The sequence below is a fragment of the Chiroxiphia lanceolata genome, chromosome 12 (assembly GCF_009829145.1).
Source record: "Chiroxiphia lanceolata isolate bChiLan1 chromosome 12, bChiLan1.pri, whole genome shotgun sequence".
Lineage (NCBI taxonomy): Eukaryota > Metazoa > Chordata > Aves > Passeriformes > Pipridae > Chiroxiphia > Chiroxiphia lanceolata.
Window position 1 is genome coordinate 17,541,202 of NC_045648.1, and position 16,300 is coordinate 17,557,501.

Genomic DNA, 16,300 nt, shown 5'->3' on the forward strand with positions numbered 1-16,300 from the left:
CAGGTGTCAGCGCCTGGATGGAGAGTCCCGAAGCTCCTCCGGGAAGGAGCGGGGGGATCCCGGGGAGCACAGCAGCAGTCCCACCAAAAAGCCGGGCCCTGGGACAAGGGGACATTTTGTTCAGCCGAGGAGCACTGCACTGGCAGCGTGCCCGCAGCCGGAGCCTGTGCACCTAACTGGGAGAAAATGGAAGAAGGGCAAAGGGAAGGGGCTGAGCCCCGGCTGGATGACGGCTCCAGGCTCGTTCTGTCCCCCAGAGACCCAGACCACGTCTCCACGTCGAGCTGCCGGCTCAGCTCTCCTGCCCCAGGCCAAATTTCAGCAGCCGGGGAGGGCGTGATCCCCTCCCCTGGAGCTGCTGCCTGTTCCAGCTGGGAACGGGGTCACACCCAGCAAACAGAACAGTCACAGCATCAGACTGCACTGGCCCCGCTGACTTCCGTTTGACACCCTCTCTCCAAACACAGCCTTTGGTTCCCAACAGGAATTGTAATGCAAATATTTATTTCACCAGCCCAGCTCATGCTTTTAAAAGAGAAACTATGAGGCATCATCTGGAGCCAGCGGAGAGCTGCAGTCGCTTCCCTCTTGTTCTCCTCCATCCATCAGAGCACACAGCCCCTATTTGGCTGTATTTCCTCTCCTTCCCTTGGCCGGAGGACCTTGGAAGGCTGCTGGGGGGCAGTAACCTGAGTGCAGCTTTCTCTGCCTTAAGGGAAGCACAAATCTTCCATCCAGATGCCCACCTCCGGGTTTAATTGCCTGACGGAAGGGAAACTGTGCTGACAGGAGGCCGGGTGCAGTCTCCTGTTCAGCACTCTCCCTGCAGATCTCTGCCAACCAGAGAGGCTGAAGGTGGGAACCTTTGAGGGATGGGGGGATAAGGCAGTCCAGGTGTCTATCATCTTTCCCTGAGCCAGCTGTTTCACATGCTACAAAAATAATACTGAACATTATAAAATAAGCAGCTGTTTGAAAGAGACAGCTCCAAACACTGCAGAGCCAAGGGTGCCGCTTCCCTCCCGGGGAAGCCCCCCTGCATCCAGGACAGTTCCTGCTGCCCGCTGGTGTAATCAATAGTGGCTGCACAGCCAGATGGTTGCACGCAGCCCACATGCTTGGCACAGAATCAGCCTTTTTCTGGGAAAAAGTGGGGATGTGAGGGCAGGATACAAGTGCCCCCACTATCTGCGGGTGGTCATCCCCACTCTCCCTATCTCCTCCAGGGGCATTTCCCTAGAGAGCTGGGAGGAAAGTCCCCAATACCGCCTTTAGCCTGATGTTTCATCTCCCCTTTTAATCTCCCTCTGAAAATCAACCTGGCCACAGTGAGAACAATCATTTCATCCTCTTAAAGCCAGAAGGAGCAGCCAGTGCTTAAAAAAAGTGGTATTGGGCTGGGGTGAGAGGGACAGAAGGGACTAAACTAACTCAGTGTGCAGAGAATCAAACCCACATAAGCGTTTCCTCTGCTCCAGTCAGCGCTGGAACTGATTTTTTCAATCCCTATTTGGGAGGCACAGCACGCATCCACCCTTAGGTAGCAGGAAGACGCTCAAGAATTTGTCTTTCTGAGAAACCTTTTATTTGGCACGATCAATGGTAGTGTTTTTCAGAGCGAAGCCATTCCTTCCTCCCCCCACTGAGAAAAGCCTTGAGGAGAGAGAGGCTTCTGCTGCACTCACTGTGCACAAAGCCCTGCTCCAAGGCAGGTCCTGCTGCGATGCAAGGAAAATTTAGATTGTCCTAAGAACATGTGGGTGTGGAAAGTCCACCCTCTGGATTTACAGAAGCTCATGCCAACTTTTTGCTAGTAAGAAGCAGATTGACCCCAAAACTTTCATTGCGAAGGCCTCAGAAAACAGGTGGATCAAAGGCCGAGAAGCCCCCATTTCTGGGGTCAGGAAGGTGGGGCTGCTACTTGGGGTCATGAGCAGCACCTGCACCTCAGAGGTCCGAGCACTGTTCCTATGCTGGAGCTTTGCCAGGGCTTCAGGAGAAGCAGGGTCAGGAGCTGAACTGTATCCCTGCAGCGTGTCCCAACGCACGACTGCCTTAGCAGAGAACCAGACAATCCTGTTAAGGACTCACAGAAGCCTTGGCAAAAAAAAAAAAAACAAAACAACAAAAACCCTCAACCCTAAAAAAAAATAAAAAACAACAACAACAACAACAAAACCCACCAAAAAACCACAGCCCTTGGGGCAAGATATTCCACTGTCATGCCCTTGAAACAAAGCTATCCTATCATCATTACTTTGCCCCCTCTCAGGAGCATGAGGCAGGGAGCCTTTTCCCTGCTCCCTCCCCCGTTGGCCTGCCCCAGCATCTTAACTCTCCATTTGGCTCACTGCTCCGTCCTGGCCCTCCAGAGACTTTTCTGGCTGAGGGGTAGACAAGTGTTCCAGCTCGTAATGTCCGTTGTTCGCAGCCGCCACGCTGCTCGGGTCGCCCTTTTCCACCGTCAGCTTTTTGCTCCTTTTGCTCTCGATGATCTGCTGGAGCTGCCGCCCGGCATAGTTCGGTTTGGCCGTGAGCGCGGTGGAGGGCACGGTGAGCCCCAGGATTTCAGGGACCATGTAGGGCCGGAGCCAGCCCACCAGTGGGGTGCTGCCGGGGGTGTAGTGGGTTTGCCTGTGATAGAAGAGCAGCCCGTCAACCTGCGGACAGGAGAGAGTGAATGAAAGGGCAGAGCTGAGGCTCCCGCAGGTGGATGACCGGGCGCCAGACGACAGCTCTGCTCTCCATTTGCAGGCCAAAACCAACAGCTGGATCATTTTTCCCCGAGCAGTGCAATAAACAGCGGAAGGGAAAGAAGAAACCTGCAGAGCTCCTGCCCTGAAAGATCAGCGACTCCCAGGTGGCTTTAAATTGTCAAAGGCAAACAATTCCAGCCCGCTGTCGGCACAGAGCAGCATCCTCTGGATGCTCTCATCCCGCTCTGCAGAAAAGCCAGCGGGTTTCTGAATGAGGCAGCCCACTTTACTGGATTAGGGTTATTTTAAATAATACATTTGGAAAGTAATTAGTCCAAGTGCATGATGCCAAGGAGCCCCGATTCCTAACAGCTCTTTTAACTGGTGTATGCCAATAAAATTCTTAATGTTTCCCAGGAGAGAACTTCTCCAGCAATCAATGACAGTTAAGGGCACTCAGGACTTTGAAGATTTAGGCTTAACTCTTGTGCTGCTATTTCCACACTCTGCAGTGCTGCAGCTGTCTGACATTTCCCCCACTTTCCTGCCATGCTCAGGGATTCTCATTCCCCCTCTTCCTTTGCTTCCCAGGGTGTGCTCTGTGAGGCTGGATCTTGTTGTCAGGCTGACTAACACTGAAGGTGGTGCTCCTCTTAGCTCAGCTTCAAAATCTCTTAAAAAGCCATTTGGCTATGAAGAAGAGTGACTGAGTGGGCAGAAGAGAGGAGAACAAAAGCCCATCTTGGGATGAATTGCTCCCAGGCCCCTCCCCAAGCCTACAGCCCCCAGAACAGACACCCAGGCTGAGCACAGCACAGAGCAGCATATATCCATTTCTGCTCCATGGATGCTAACCTATGGCAGAGATAGTAAAGCTTCTGGTACTACTCTGTCCACAATTTTCAGTCACTGTTAACATCTTGCAAAATAATCCCAGAAAAAGGGGGATTCCTCTGCTAGGAAAACATAAAACTAGAACAGAAAGCATCATGATGAACTTGTGTAACCCCTCTGGATATCTTAAGTGCAAAGCTTTTCCCTCCCCCTGCCTCTTGGGAAGAGCCAGATTCTGCAGCACCCCAGCATATCCAGCCCATTCCTGTGGATGCGTGGCACTTGATGAGCAACTCCCAGGGATACTCCAGCACCCACAGGAATGTTTTGGTAAAGATCAGAGCCTGGAAACGCCTTCCTGACTGTTCCAAATATCTTCCCCAAGATGGAGAATTCAAAGGAGTTCAGCCTGGTGAAGTTAGGTCATGTTCTCCCTTCCCCGATTTAAGTGACTCCCATATTCCTTCCCGTTGATTTAATTTGTTGGCTGGGTCCCTACCCTGAGTCACTGCAGTGACAGCAGCCACATGAGAACAAGAGCTGACACTGTCCCTAAACGACAGAACCCGAGGAGAGACTGGCCTGGCAGGGTTTCACCCTCCACAGCCACGCTTTCCAGATTTTAGATGCTTAACAGTCCTCCCATTCCTTCACACTGGGGTTTCTCAGAGGCTTTGGCTCCCCTGCCTTTGTGGAAACCTGAGCGTGGTTTTACTCAGATCTGTGAGAAGGACAGTAGCTCTTAAGATCCACTCCAAAAACCACTTGAAATTCAGAGCCAGTCAACTGATCCAAAGTCCACTGAACTCAGGGGAATAAAATTCTGCTGAATAGAGCGGGTCAGGCCCTAACTCTCAGGTTACAGATTAACTCTGAAGTCCCAAATCTGAAAGCACTGACCACCTTGCTGCCACCACACACACGAGATTCCTGTCAGGATCACCAGATGCTGGGCCCAAGCCTAAGACCACCTCTGTTATCCTTCACTATCCATAACCAGGATGTATTTTGCTTTCTGCAAAGCTTTTTTGGGGGATTTTTGGGCTCCCTCTTGTGGCAAACCAGAGGGACCCACGGCTCCCTTCATCCTAGAAGCAGCACCGTGGTTCCAGTGGGGTTAAGGCTGTGTTGAGCCAATTACACCACATTTCACTTCTTGGGGTTACACCTCACTGTATCAAAAGACCAGGGGGGCAAATCACAGCTGGATTACACATCTGGAGTCCGTTCAGCTCCATCTCCTGCTCCAGAGTTTCACAATGGCCTCTTTCGTAGCCCAAAAGTTTCCCACTCTGACCACAGCGAGGCAACACTCCTCAGCCTTTCCTCTTGGGACCAGATGCCTCAGGAAGGAATGAAGCTTTTACTCAGGAAAGACAGGAATGACTGTTTCTATAGAGGCACTCAGATTTGTCATTAAGCAAGTCAGTTGCAGGAAAGCTGGGATGCCTCCCCCCATCCATGTTCAGAGCGGGGTCTGGCAAGACCAGCCAGGGGCTGGGACTTTCCGACTCACTCTGATGGCTGTCCTGGCTTTGACAAGCAAAGTCAGCCCTCACAGACAAATTAGTGTCCCTTAATTTAAACCTGCACTTACATTAATGGCTAACTCGGGATGGGGCAGCACAAGAGACACTATCACATCCATGTGGCTTTTGCCTTTGCAGGACAAGAAACCTCTGTGGAGGCTGTTCCTGGTGTGGGGCTGAGACTGGGCACTCCCAGGAACTGCAGCAGACACTGAAGGAGCTTCTGGCTTCCAGATGTTGTCACTGGGCTGGAATGCCACTGCCTCCTCCATCCTCTTCCCCTCCAGTGAGAAGCCAGCCAGGGCAGGCAAAAGCAGCCAGAGCTGATTCCATGAGGGCCTGTGACTCACTGCTCACAACCACATGGAGCTGAGCGAGGTGGCACATGGATTCGCCTGTCTTGCCCTTCCCCAAAGGTCAGAATAGCACAACAGTTTTGTCAGGTGAGGTTTAGGGTGGATATGAGGAACAGATTCTTCCCCCAGAGGGTGGTTGGGCAATGGAACAAACTCCCTAGGGAACTGGTCATGGTCCTAAGCTTGCCAGAGCTCGGGGACCCTTTGGACAATGCTCTCAGGCACATTGTGGGATTGCTGGGGCTGTCCTGTGCAGGGCCAGGAGGTGGACTTTGATGATACTAGTGGGTCCCTTCCAGCTCAGGATATTGTATGATTCTGTAATTCTACTTCTAAAGCTGATGAAGCGAACACAGGTATCCTGTTCAGCCATTTCTGTCACAGCCATCCTCCCCCAGCTCCAGTACACCTCAGGCACCGACTCTGAAGACCCAAACCCCTCAGAAACCATTGGGATCTTACATCACCCTTCTCCTTCCTTCCCAGAAAACAGCCAGGTGCCTTGGACATAGAATATGGAAGCAGCCAGACTAAGGAAACCCACACAAGGCCACACAGAGCCATGGGCAGTACTAACTTTGGCCCTAAAGATGGTCAGCTGTCCATCACACTGCTATGTGAACGTGAGTTGTGCTGCTTCTGGAGGCAGCCTGAGTGTCCCTATCAACACTCTCATCCCGAAACACTTTTTCAGACCCAGCCAACTGCAGCAAGGGCAGCACAAACACATGGAATGCCGTGGTTTAACTCTTGCTTATCTGTGTGGTTGGATGAGGCCTGTACCTGTTGACAAGGCAACAGATCAACCATGGGCATAAAGGCATCCATCCCACACACAGGGAAACAGCAGCACAGCTCAGCAAGGTTCCTGCAGCTTTGGGAGAGCAAATTCCCAAGCAGAGGGGATGCACCTCTCTCCCAGCACTGGCAGAGGCACAGCAGGGCTGTTGTGGAGGCTGAGGTCCAGGCCCCCACCTGGGTGTTCTCACCTCAAAGGGGAAGTCCGTAGCCAGCAGCTCACACAGGCTGTCCGAGGAGCAAGGGAAGTTCTGCAGGCCCACAAATTTGTACTGAAAGAGTAAGAGAGGGTTAGAGGGGCAACTGTGTGGTCTAAAGGCAAACAAGTTGCTGAGTCCAGCACCGGTGCGGAGGCAGCTAAGAAGGAAGGATTCCCCCAGTGCAGGATCCAGCATGAAAGGGAAAGGGTGAGGAACAGCTCCCACATGCTCCTGATACCTTTTTTTCCCCAAGCACCCAAGACTGCACGAAGGACCTTTCAGGAGAGCTGACCCTGTGATGTTCTTTTAACCAAAAGAGAAAATTATGACCTCCAGGCAGGATGCAAAGTAGACAGACATCTGTTCCAGGCTGCTGGCTCAGCCAAGCCAATCTTTCAACCCAGGAAATGAAAGCTGAAACGACCCCCCTTCATTTAGGTAGCTATCTTCTGGATATTCCTGTTGGGAGTCAGAACAGGATGTTCTCTGAACACAGACACCTTCACTGCAGTCAGCCCCATTTATCACTGAGATGCTCAGCTCACAGGAGCTGAGATGCTTGGCTGTGCCTGAGCAGAGAAATCCCTCATGTCTGTACCCAAAAATCACGTTCCAAGCTGCTGTGGGTTCTAGGTCTGACCTCCATATGTAAGTCTTCGAAGGAAGACTTTTTATCCTGGCTCAGCAGGGATTCCGGGTGGCAATCCGGCATTCATCCGAACAACTTCAATGACCAGTTTAAACAGAGGGAAGGCTTAAAGCTTTACAAACCCACAAGACTGCAAGAATAAGCCCCGCTGTAGTCAGGCTGCCAACCAACACTGTCCCTGCAGAAACCACACTGGTTTTCCATTCCATTTCAAAGGAAAGCTAAAAACAGCATGGAAGTTAGCTGATACCCTGCAGTGTGATATCCCTCAGCACTTTGGATGGGGGAAATAAATCCCACTGCACTCATTTACAATATTCAGTGGTTCCATTTACATCCTGACCACGGCATCCCATTTCATCAGATGTACACTTTGAAGCCTGATCCATGAGGAGAAAGAAAAAAAGAAAGAAAGCTTCCGCTTGTGAAAGAAACTGCTGAAGCCTGCTGAACAGGAGAGCTTACCCCTCAGCCTCCTTCTCAGTACAAAAGGACTTACCGGATTAATCCTGCTTGTCTCTCCCAGCCCTTTCTCCTCTTGGATCTTTGAGGACAGCCAGAAGAATCTGAAGTCAGTCTGTGAAAGGACACAGAGAGTTAGTGACCATTCACTACACATCACCCATCAGCACCTGCTGAGTGTCTTCACTCCTCTGCCTTCACCTGGGAGATTTACAAAATCGACTCCACCTACAGAACCAGCACCCCAAGCCCTGCTACTCCCCCACAAAACGTGTACACAGTTCCAGCAGCCCCAAAGCTGTAAAGACGCTGGTGCTTGGGAGAAATATCCACATTTTGCAGAGTGAGCTACATACAGTGCTGGAGCACAGCATCTCAGGGAACAACAGGGAGGGCAGGGATTCAGTACCTGGCAATCATAAACAGGGTGTCCTCTCCAGCACATCACATCGAGGATATAGTACGTTCGCTGGGCCTCGTTGTAGATACAGTCCAGGATGGTGTACACTGCACACACAAACACAGTGAGGTCCATACCTGCTCCAGACTCTGCCTAACCCAACTGGCAAATGCCAGGCCACAGCTCTCCAGCATTAATCCTGCCCTGATGTAAGGCTGCCAGGTGCAGAGGGACCCCCTTCTGTTAACAGAAACCGTGACCGCAAAAAGCCTTGAGCTTGAGGAGTCCCATGAGGCTACAAAGGGACCAGCCAGAGGCACAGCAGGCAAGGGCATGTTTCAGAAAATGGCATTTGCCAGGCAATAAACCTCTTTTTTTCTGGGCCAAAAAACTGAACTCCAAGAGGTAGTAAGGAAGATGACAGCACACACAGGTCTCTTTCAGAGGACAGAGAGGATATTGGGGTTTAAGAGTGTCAGTCAATCAGGCTAATTAAAAGATGTGGCAGGACAAAGGGCAACGGTTTTAAACAGGAAGAAGGCAGTTTTAGATTAGATGTTAGGAAGAAATTCTTTCCTGTGAGGGCGGTGAGGCCAGAGAAGCTGTGGCTGCCCCATCCCTGGAAGTGCTCAAGACCAGGTCGGATGGACCTTAGAGCAACCCGGGATAGTGGAAGGTGTTCCTGCCCATGGCAGGGGGGTGGAACAAGATGACCTTTAAGATCCCTCCCAAATCCAAACCATTCTGGGACTCCATGTGCTTATCTAGCATAAAGGTATTTGTCCACATCTAGTTATCTCCAGAGACACAGACAGGCCTGAGGTTGACTACCTATCAGCATGAAAAAGGGCATAGCTCTGGGGCTCAGGGGAGCTGGAGGAGCAGCACTGAGCCTGCCAGCACACACATTCCCAGGCAGAAGCAGGCAGCTCCCCTCCCTCTATCCCAAATGTCTCCTCACACCTGTACCTTTCTCGCTGGCTGAGTTGTGCCGGTTCCCCCCCGGCAGCAGGGATGGGAACCTGTTGACACAGAAGCCACTCTTGGTGTAAGCTGCTGTTGTGCCCTGTGAGGAAAGAGGAGAGAAAAAACCCAGTCAAGCCAGCTTTATGTTGGCTGGAAACACAAACCAGGTCCTTTAGCAGCTGGTGAGACCCCCACCTCTGCTACCACTTACCCTGGAGGCCACGATGAGTGCCCTTTTCCCCACAGGACACACCACCACAACCCACTCCTGCTCCAGATCCGAGGGTACATCCACCAGCCACTCTGACAGCATCAGCTGCAGAGAAACCAGGAAAAAGAATCAGTTAGTAACAACTATCCTGAAGTTATGGACAACGAACAACTCATGGATAAAGCAAGGAGGTTTTGACTTGGCTTCAACAGCTACACTGGGCGTTTTAGAGGCAGCTGGCACTGCTTGTCGCCCCCAAAAGGGCTCCTTCCCTCTCTCTCTCTCTCTAATCAACCTCAACCTGCCCAACACACTCCTCAAGTCTTTCTCTTGCTTCCCAGCTGCTGACTGAGCTTCAGACTACAGAACAGAGCTCACAGTCCTCGCTTGGCCACCTCACACCTTGGTCCCCACTCCAGCACTTTATTCTTAAAAACATGAAAGAGCTTAGAGATTCCAAAATATTAGGATTAAAGAGCCCACAGAAACTGACCTCCTCAAACATTGCCCAGGTGGCTGCGTGCCTTTTAGGACCAATACAGCACCCAGGCTGATAAAATCCAGCTGAGTTTTCCTTTCTTTCCTGGTGTCCCAAAGACGGGGAAAGACAGAAATCTTTAGCTGAGTGCTGCCTAATGGGGTACTAATGCTGCTAGCTGAGCTGAAATCTCCCAAAGTGGGGAATGCAGTGGTGCAGGATTAATGGCTGGACTCAATGGCCTTCAAGGTCTTTTCCAACCTAAATGACTAAAGCACACAGGCAGCCCATATCCACTTGTTTTCCGTTTGAACTGAGCATGTTTTGGAGGCAAACTGAATCACAATTTCTCTCTGAGCACCAAGTCAGGCAGGACACGTTCTTCTCAGCCCCAAAGCGGCCATCACTGTGGCCTCAAACCACCCCACATCCCTCACCCTGGCCCTGCCTCACACCCACACCCCGCCATGGGGACACAGGTGGTTCCTCACCTGATTGGCGTAGCGCTTGGGCAACTTTTTGCCAGCATCCACGTCCATCTCCTCTTCTTCCGCATCCTCCCCATCCTTCTCCTCGCCCTCGCTTTCCACCCCTGCCCAGTCGTCCTCCGCCAGCCTCCTGGCATGGTTCACGTAGTCCAGCCGCCTCCTGGGGGGGCGAAGAAACAACCCAGCGGGGAGGCAGGTCACCCACCGCACCTCACACCCAAACCGGGCCGCCTCCCCACACGCAGCCCTAGGGCGGCCTAACGCGGCCCGCCCGCCCCCCGCGCCCCCATCCCTGGCGGCGCCCGCTCGCCCGCTCCCGCGCTCACTCTCTCTGGATGCGGAGGAGGCGCTGCCGGCGCTCGACCTGCCCGGGGCCGCCGCGGGGCTTGTAGGCGGCCAGGCGGGGGTGCGGCGCGGCCGGGCTGAAGGGCCCCGCCAGCCCCACGCCCGCCGCCAGCGCCGCGCTCAGCTCCTCCATGGCAACACCCGCGCGCCGGCCGCTTCCGCCCGGGCCGAGCCCGCAGCGCCCCCGCGCGGCGCGGAGGCCCCGGCGCCCCCCGCAGCCCGCTCACCCCGTGCCTCAGTTTCCCCCTCCGCCCGGGGGCTGGGAAGGGACGCCGCGGGCCGTGACCGGGCACGGCCGAGGGGAATATCCCGGCAGAGACGCAGGAGCAGCCAGTGCCACCGCGGGCGAGGATTCGCGCCCCCGGGACCGGCTGCCTGCAGAGGGCAGCGTGCGGCTGGCCAAGCCGGGCCGGGCCGGGCTGCTCCTCGCTGCGAACCGGACGGCGGAGCGGGGAGCGCCGCGCTGCCCTGCGTCACGGGAGGCTGGCGGCTGGCTCCGCCACCCCCTCCGGCAACGGGACCGGCACCGGCAGCGGGACCGGCATCGGCACCGGCAACGAGACCAGCCCCGGTACCGCCCCCGGTAGCGGGACCAGCCTCGGCACCGGTTCCGCCATCCCCACTGGCAACGGGACCAGCCCCGGCACCATCTCCCCCGCCGGCACCGGCATCAGCACCGGCACCCCCGCCAGCCCCACCGCCGTGCCCTCCACCTCCGTCCTGCGTGAGATTTACGGATTTCAGGGAAAAACCAAACCCCACCAGCCGCCGGGAAAGTCGGCCCGGAAAGGAAATCCCGGGATCACTGGGAGGTTGGGCAGGGTTTGGGGTCGTTCCCGACGATTTCCCAGCGCCCACCGACAGCTGGCAGGGGAAAATTTGGGGTGTTTTATCCACAGGACCCCCGAGAAAAGTCGCTTGGGATATATCTCCTCGCTGGCAGCCAGAGGTTTTCCTCACGGAAAGTGAAACCTCGGGATCGGCGTCCCGGCCAGATAAACCCTGCGTGGACATGGCAGAGCCCGGCTCTTGGGCCGGCCGGGGTTCACATCCCGGAGGAGCCAGGGAAACGCCGCTCGCCTGACCAGGAATCTTGTTTTTATCCAGGAAATGTCGTTTTTAACTGGGGAATGTCGTTTTTAACTGGGGAATGTTGTTTTTAACAGGGGTGCCGGGATCGGGGGGGTCACTTGGACACACGGAACTTGGCGTCACCTCGTAAGGGATTTCTTCTTCACCGTTTTTTTTTTTTAATTTCTCTGGGAAAGCGGCCAAGCCATTTCCCACAGCGCGTGGTGGTGATCCCGGAGCCGAGCGAGCCTGTGGTATTGCCGGGGGGGGGGGTGTTTTGGCTGGGGGGATTGCGTTCCGCTGTCCCCCCCCTCCTCTTCCCGACCCGCGACCGGCCATGGCGTTGAAAGCCAGAGCGCTTTACAACTTCCAGAGCGAAAACAAAGAGGAGATCAGCATCCAGGAGAACGAGGAGCTCGTCATCTTCAGTGAGAACTCCCTGGACGGGTGGTTACAGGGCCAAAACAGCCGCGGGGAGACCGGCCTCTTCCCTGCTTCCTATGTCGAGATCCTCCGCTCCCGGTCGGGTTCCAACTACACGGACTACTCCAGCAGCCCGGCCGGCTCCCCCGGGCACGACTCCTCCTTCTACTCAGCATCCCCCAATCCCGGCATCTCCTACCAGGGCAGTTTTGAGGACGACGATGATGATGATTGGGATGACTGGGACGATGCGTGCACGGTGGTGGAGGAGCCCCAGAGCGCCTCGGGTACCAATGGGCACCCCTCACCCAATCTGCAGTACCCGGAGGCCTATGGCCACCACCAGCATGCCGGTTACCGGCCCAAGCCGGCGCTGGAGAGGCAGGATAGCATGAGCTCCTCCAAGAGGGGCAGCGTGGTAGGGAGGAACCTCAACCGCTTCTCCTGCTTCGTCCGCTCCGGTGTGGAAGCCTTCATCCTGGGCGACGTGCCCCTGATGTCCAAGATCTCTGAGACATACTGCATCGAGATGGGCTCCAGAGGTCCCCAGTGGAGGGCGAACCCCCACCCCTTCATCTGTTCCGTGGAGGACCCCACCAAGCAGACCAAGTTCAAGGGCATCAAGAGCTACATCTCCTACAAGCTGACCCCCAGCAACATCAACTCGCCCGTGTACCGGCGGTACAAGCACTTCGACTGGCTCTACAACCGCCTCCTGCACAAGTTCACAGTGATCTCGGTGCCCCACCTGCCCGAGAAGCAGGCCACTGGCCGCTTTGAGGAGGACTTCATTGAGAAGCGCAAGCGGCGACTGATCCTCTGGATGGACCACATGACCAGCCACCCCGTCCTCTCCCAGTACGAGGGCTTCCAGCACTTCCTCTGCTGCCGTGACGAGAAGCAGTGGAAGCTGGGCAAACGCCGGGCGGAAAAGGATGAGATGGTGGGTGCCAGCTTCCTCCTCACCATCCAGATTCCCACGGAGCACCAGGACCTGCAGGACGTGGAGGACCGCGTGGACGCCTTCAAGGCCTTCAGCAAGAAGATGGACGACAGCGTCCTGCAGCTGACCAATGTGGCCTTGGAGCTGGTGCGCAAGCACGTGGGGGGCTTCCGGAAGGAGTTCCAGAAGTTGGGCAATGCCTTCCAAGCCATCAGCCACTCCTTCCACATGGACCCTCCCTACAGCTTGGATGCCCTCAACAACGCCATCTCCCACACAGGCAAGACGTACGAGACTGTGGGGGAGATGTTTGCTGAGCAGCCCAAGAATGACCTGTTCCTCATGCTGGACACGCTTTCCTTATATCAAGGGCTCCTCTCCAACTTTCCAGACATCATCCACCTCCAGAAAGGTAAGGAGGCCTTCTTCTCCCTGGGAACTGCCCCATGTGAGTGGGAACAGCGTGGGGAGTGGGAACAGCGTGGGGAGTGGTATGGGGATGCAACGAGGAAATCCTTTGTTGGGCCATGAAGGGAATGGGAAATGAGGATGGGAATGAGAATGGAAACCACTGTCTGTGGCTTCTAGGGAAGCAGTGTGGTCCCCGCTGGCACAGCCCTCCAGTCACCCCAGCTGCTAGGGCTATTGGGTCCAGGGTCTGCCCCAGTGATGCTGTGGGCTCCATAACTGCTGCTGGTGCTTCCTTTGTGGGGATCAGCATGCGTGTCACTCCTTGCAGACCATTAGCAGGAGCCAGCACCACTGCTGGTGGCTCTGTGGTGACCTGCCCGGCACCTCTTGAGCATCCCACCCACTGCCACTTGTCCCTCCTCATCCTCCCTCCCTGCCGAGGCGGCAGATGGGTGGCCAGCAGGGATGCTGGAGATTGCTCTCTCGGGGCTGGGACATGGCTGGATATGGCCTTGAGTGGGCCAGAGGAGCAGAGTGGGCTGTGCAGGGCAGTGGGATGGGGACATGTCCCTGAGGGACGACACACTGAACCTCCTGGGGACGACCAGGGTCACACTTTTCAGGAGTATGTCCCTGCACCTCCGGGTCCAGGAGGAGTGGGTTAGCACGCCTGTGCTGTCAGAGGTCCTTGCATCCCATTTGTCCTAGTTCCCTGGAGTTGGTGGGGTCAGAGGGGGTGAGAAGTGTTTTCTGTGCTCTTCCTGGGGTGCGTGGCAGGCAGGGAGGACTCGGTGGCCCTTTGCACCCAGGCTGACGCAGCTGGGTGTGGGAGCAGGGCCGAAGTCCACACACTCCTCCCAGCCCAGCTGCCCATAGCAGGGAGGGGACACCCACACTAGCATCCCCAGATTTTGGGGGACAGGTTTTCCCCAGGGTGAAGCCAGGGCCGTCTGTGTCCAAGCATCCAGGGATGTCTGTGCCTCGCTGCACGTCCCTGGGGGAGGCTGGGAAGGCAAAGGGAGCAAGGAGAGTACAATCCTGCCCCAGCAGCTTCTTTGCCTTTCCTCCCAGTGTTGTTTACCCATGGAGAGGGGCTGGATCCCGTCCGGAAGCGAGGCTGCGTGGGCAGAGCGGAAGGCAGGATTTGGCCTCCAACCTTTGCTTCTTCCTCCTCCTCATCCTCTCTGCTGGGAGCAGGGCTGGTGCAGCGGGAGCACCGTAACCCCGGGTCTGGTGCTCCCGGCAAGGGGCAGGGATAAGGGAAAAAAGCCCAGTGCAGGCCAGATCTTGTTTTTAGTTTTTTAGCCTCTGTGCTAATGAGGGGGAGGAATGCAGGGCTGGAGCCAGGCAGGATTCTTTCGAAACTGAGCTGTAAAAAAAACATGGAGAGGGAAAAACTGGTGTCAGAGCATCAGCTGCCTCTGGGAGAGGGAGATGGTTTCCCAGCTGAGCTCCAGACAGCACCACATGCCCTTCCCTCATCCTGGTTCACTGCCTCCTGGTCTGGGGTCTCCCAGGGCTGCTCCTGACCCCCATTTATGGGATATCATGGAATATTTGGAGGGCAGGCTTGGCTGGGGTGCTTGGCTGTGCTAACGCTGCCCTGCATTTTTAGCTTAGCACCCAAAGCCTTGAGTTGCAGCCCTCCAGGAGCCCAGACCCCAAAACCAGCTAACCATGAGGCTGTGTGCTCAGAGATGGGATGGAAAAGGAGCTGGGGAGGCCAGAGCCCAGAGGGAAAAGGCTCCTGGTCTTTCCCTGCCTGGAGGAGAGGGATGGGTTCGATGGGCATAGGGAGATGCAGGTAGATCCCTCCTTTACTCATGTGGGGCAGCTCCGTGCCTCTGCTTTGAGTCCAGGCTGGTGCCCCAGCATGGAGGGCGGTGGGATCAACCAGGAAGGCCAGGGAAGGGTCACACAGATCCGCCAGCCTCTCATCCTGCTCCCTGCCTTGCCAGGCGCCTTCGCGAAGGTGAAGGAGAGCCAGCGGATGAGCGACGAGGGCAGGATGGACCAGGAGGAGGCTGACGGGATCCGCAAGCGCTGCCGCGTGGTGGGCTTCGCCCTGCAGGCCGAGATGAACCACTTCCACGAGCGCCGCGTGGCCGACTTCAAGAGGATGATGCAGTCCTACCTAAGACAGCAGATCGTCTTCTACCAGCGCGTCAGCCAGCAGCTGGAGAAGACACTGCGCATGTATGACAACCTCTAACGCCTCCACTTGCTCTGCCCGCAGCCTCGCACGCCTCCTCTGTCTGTGACAGACTGAGAACTAACAGGAACTCGTCACGCTAGAGACCAAATGACTTTGGGCTTTCCTCCCCCTTCCCGGGCCTGTGGGGAAGGGCTCGCCTGCAGGTTGGCTGTGCCACCTCTTTTCCTGGGGACCTCCCACCCTGCCATGGGTCTGGTGGGGGCACAGGAGGCTCACAAGAGAGACAGTAACAGTGGAGGTAACAGTGCTGCCCAGTGATTTTTAGCTTTCTGAAAACCCACTCTCCTGGAGCAGAGGCAGGTGCATCCCAGCCTGCTGGGAGAAGAAGTCCAAGCGGTCAACATTTTGCACACTAAAAGCTTTTCTGATGGAAAAAAGAGAAGGAAACAGATCTTTATTTGGAAGAGATTTTTTTGTTTGTTTGTCATGAGATATTTTCAATATTTTCCATTTTTCTGCAGCATTTTTACTGATCAGTTTTTAACTAGATGCCCAGAGGCGAAGGGAAATCTCTTTCTTGAGCATGGCTGCTGACTGGGAAAAGGGAGAAAAAAAAAAAAAAAGGGAAAAAAAAAAAAAAGCCCCACAGCCTTTTCAATAAAATTGTTGGTAGAAAAAACACCAACCCGCTTCCCGGAGATGTCTGTGGAAAATGGAGCTGCTTCAGGATCCTGGGGAAAGCTCTGCATCTGAGCATCCCCTGGCTTCCAGTCAGCTTCAAACATCCCTGTGCTATGGAGGGAATGATCCTGGGAGGGGATCCCACAGTAACCACCCTCCTGCTCTTCAAGCAACCCACCAAGGGGCAAATCCTGCCCCGCTTTG

General features: G+C 55.2%; 2 protein-coding genes across 2 annotated transcripts; one reads left to right on the forward strand and one right to left on the reverse strand.

Moving 5' to 3' along the window:
• Window positions 1-1,568: 1,568 nt before the first annotated feature.
• SNUPN (snurportin 1) lies at window positions 1,569-10,560 on the reverse strand. Its single transcript, XM_032700203.1, has 8 exons — window positions 10,394-10,560; window positions 10,071-10,227; window positions 9,102-9,206; window positions 8,894-8,990; window positions 7,934-8,031; window positions 7,562-7,639; window positions 6,405-6,485; window positions 1,569-2,660 (listed from the first exon to the last, which is right to left on the reverse strand). The coding sequence occupies exons 1-8, from the start codon at window positions 10,543-10,545 to the stop codon at window positions 2,331-2,333; spliced, it is 1,098 nt and encodes a 365-aa protein (XP_032556094.1). The 5' UTR covers window positions 10,546-10,560; the 3' UTR covers window positions 1,569-2,330.
• Window positions 10,561-10,803: 243 nt separating this feature from the next.
• On the forward strand, window positions 10,804-16,096 carry SNX33 (sorting nexin 33). The gene is made up of 2 exons (XM_032700201.1): window positions 10,804-13,261; window positions 15,219-16,096. The coding sequence occupies exons 1-2, from the start codon at window positions 11,821-11,823 to the stop codon at window positions 15,470-15,472; spliced, it is 1,695 nt and encodes a 564-aa protein (XP_032556092.1). The 5' UTR covers window positions 10,804-11,820; the 3' UTR covers window positions 15,473-16,096.
• Window positions 16,097-16,300: the final 204 nt, after the last annotated feature.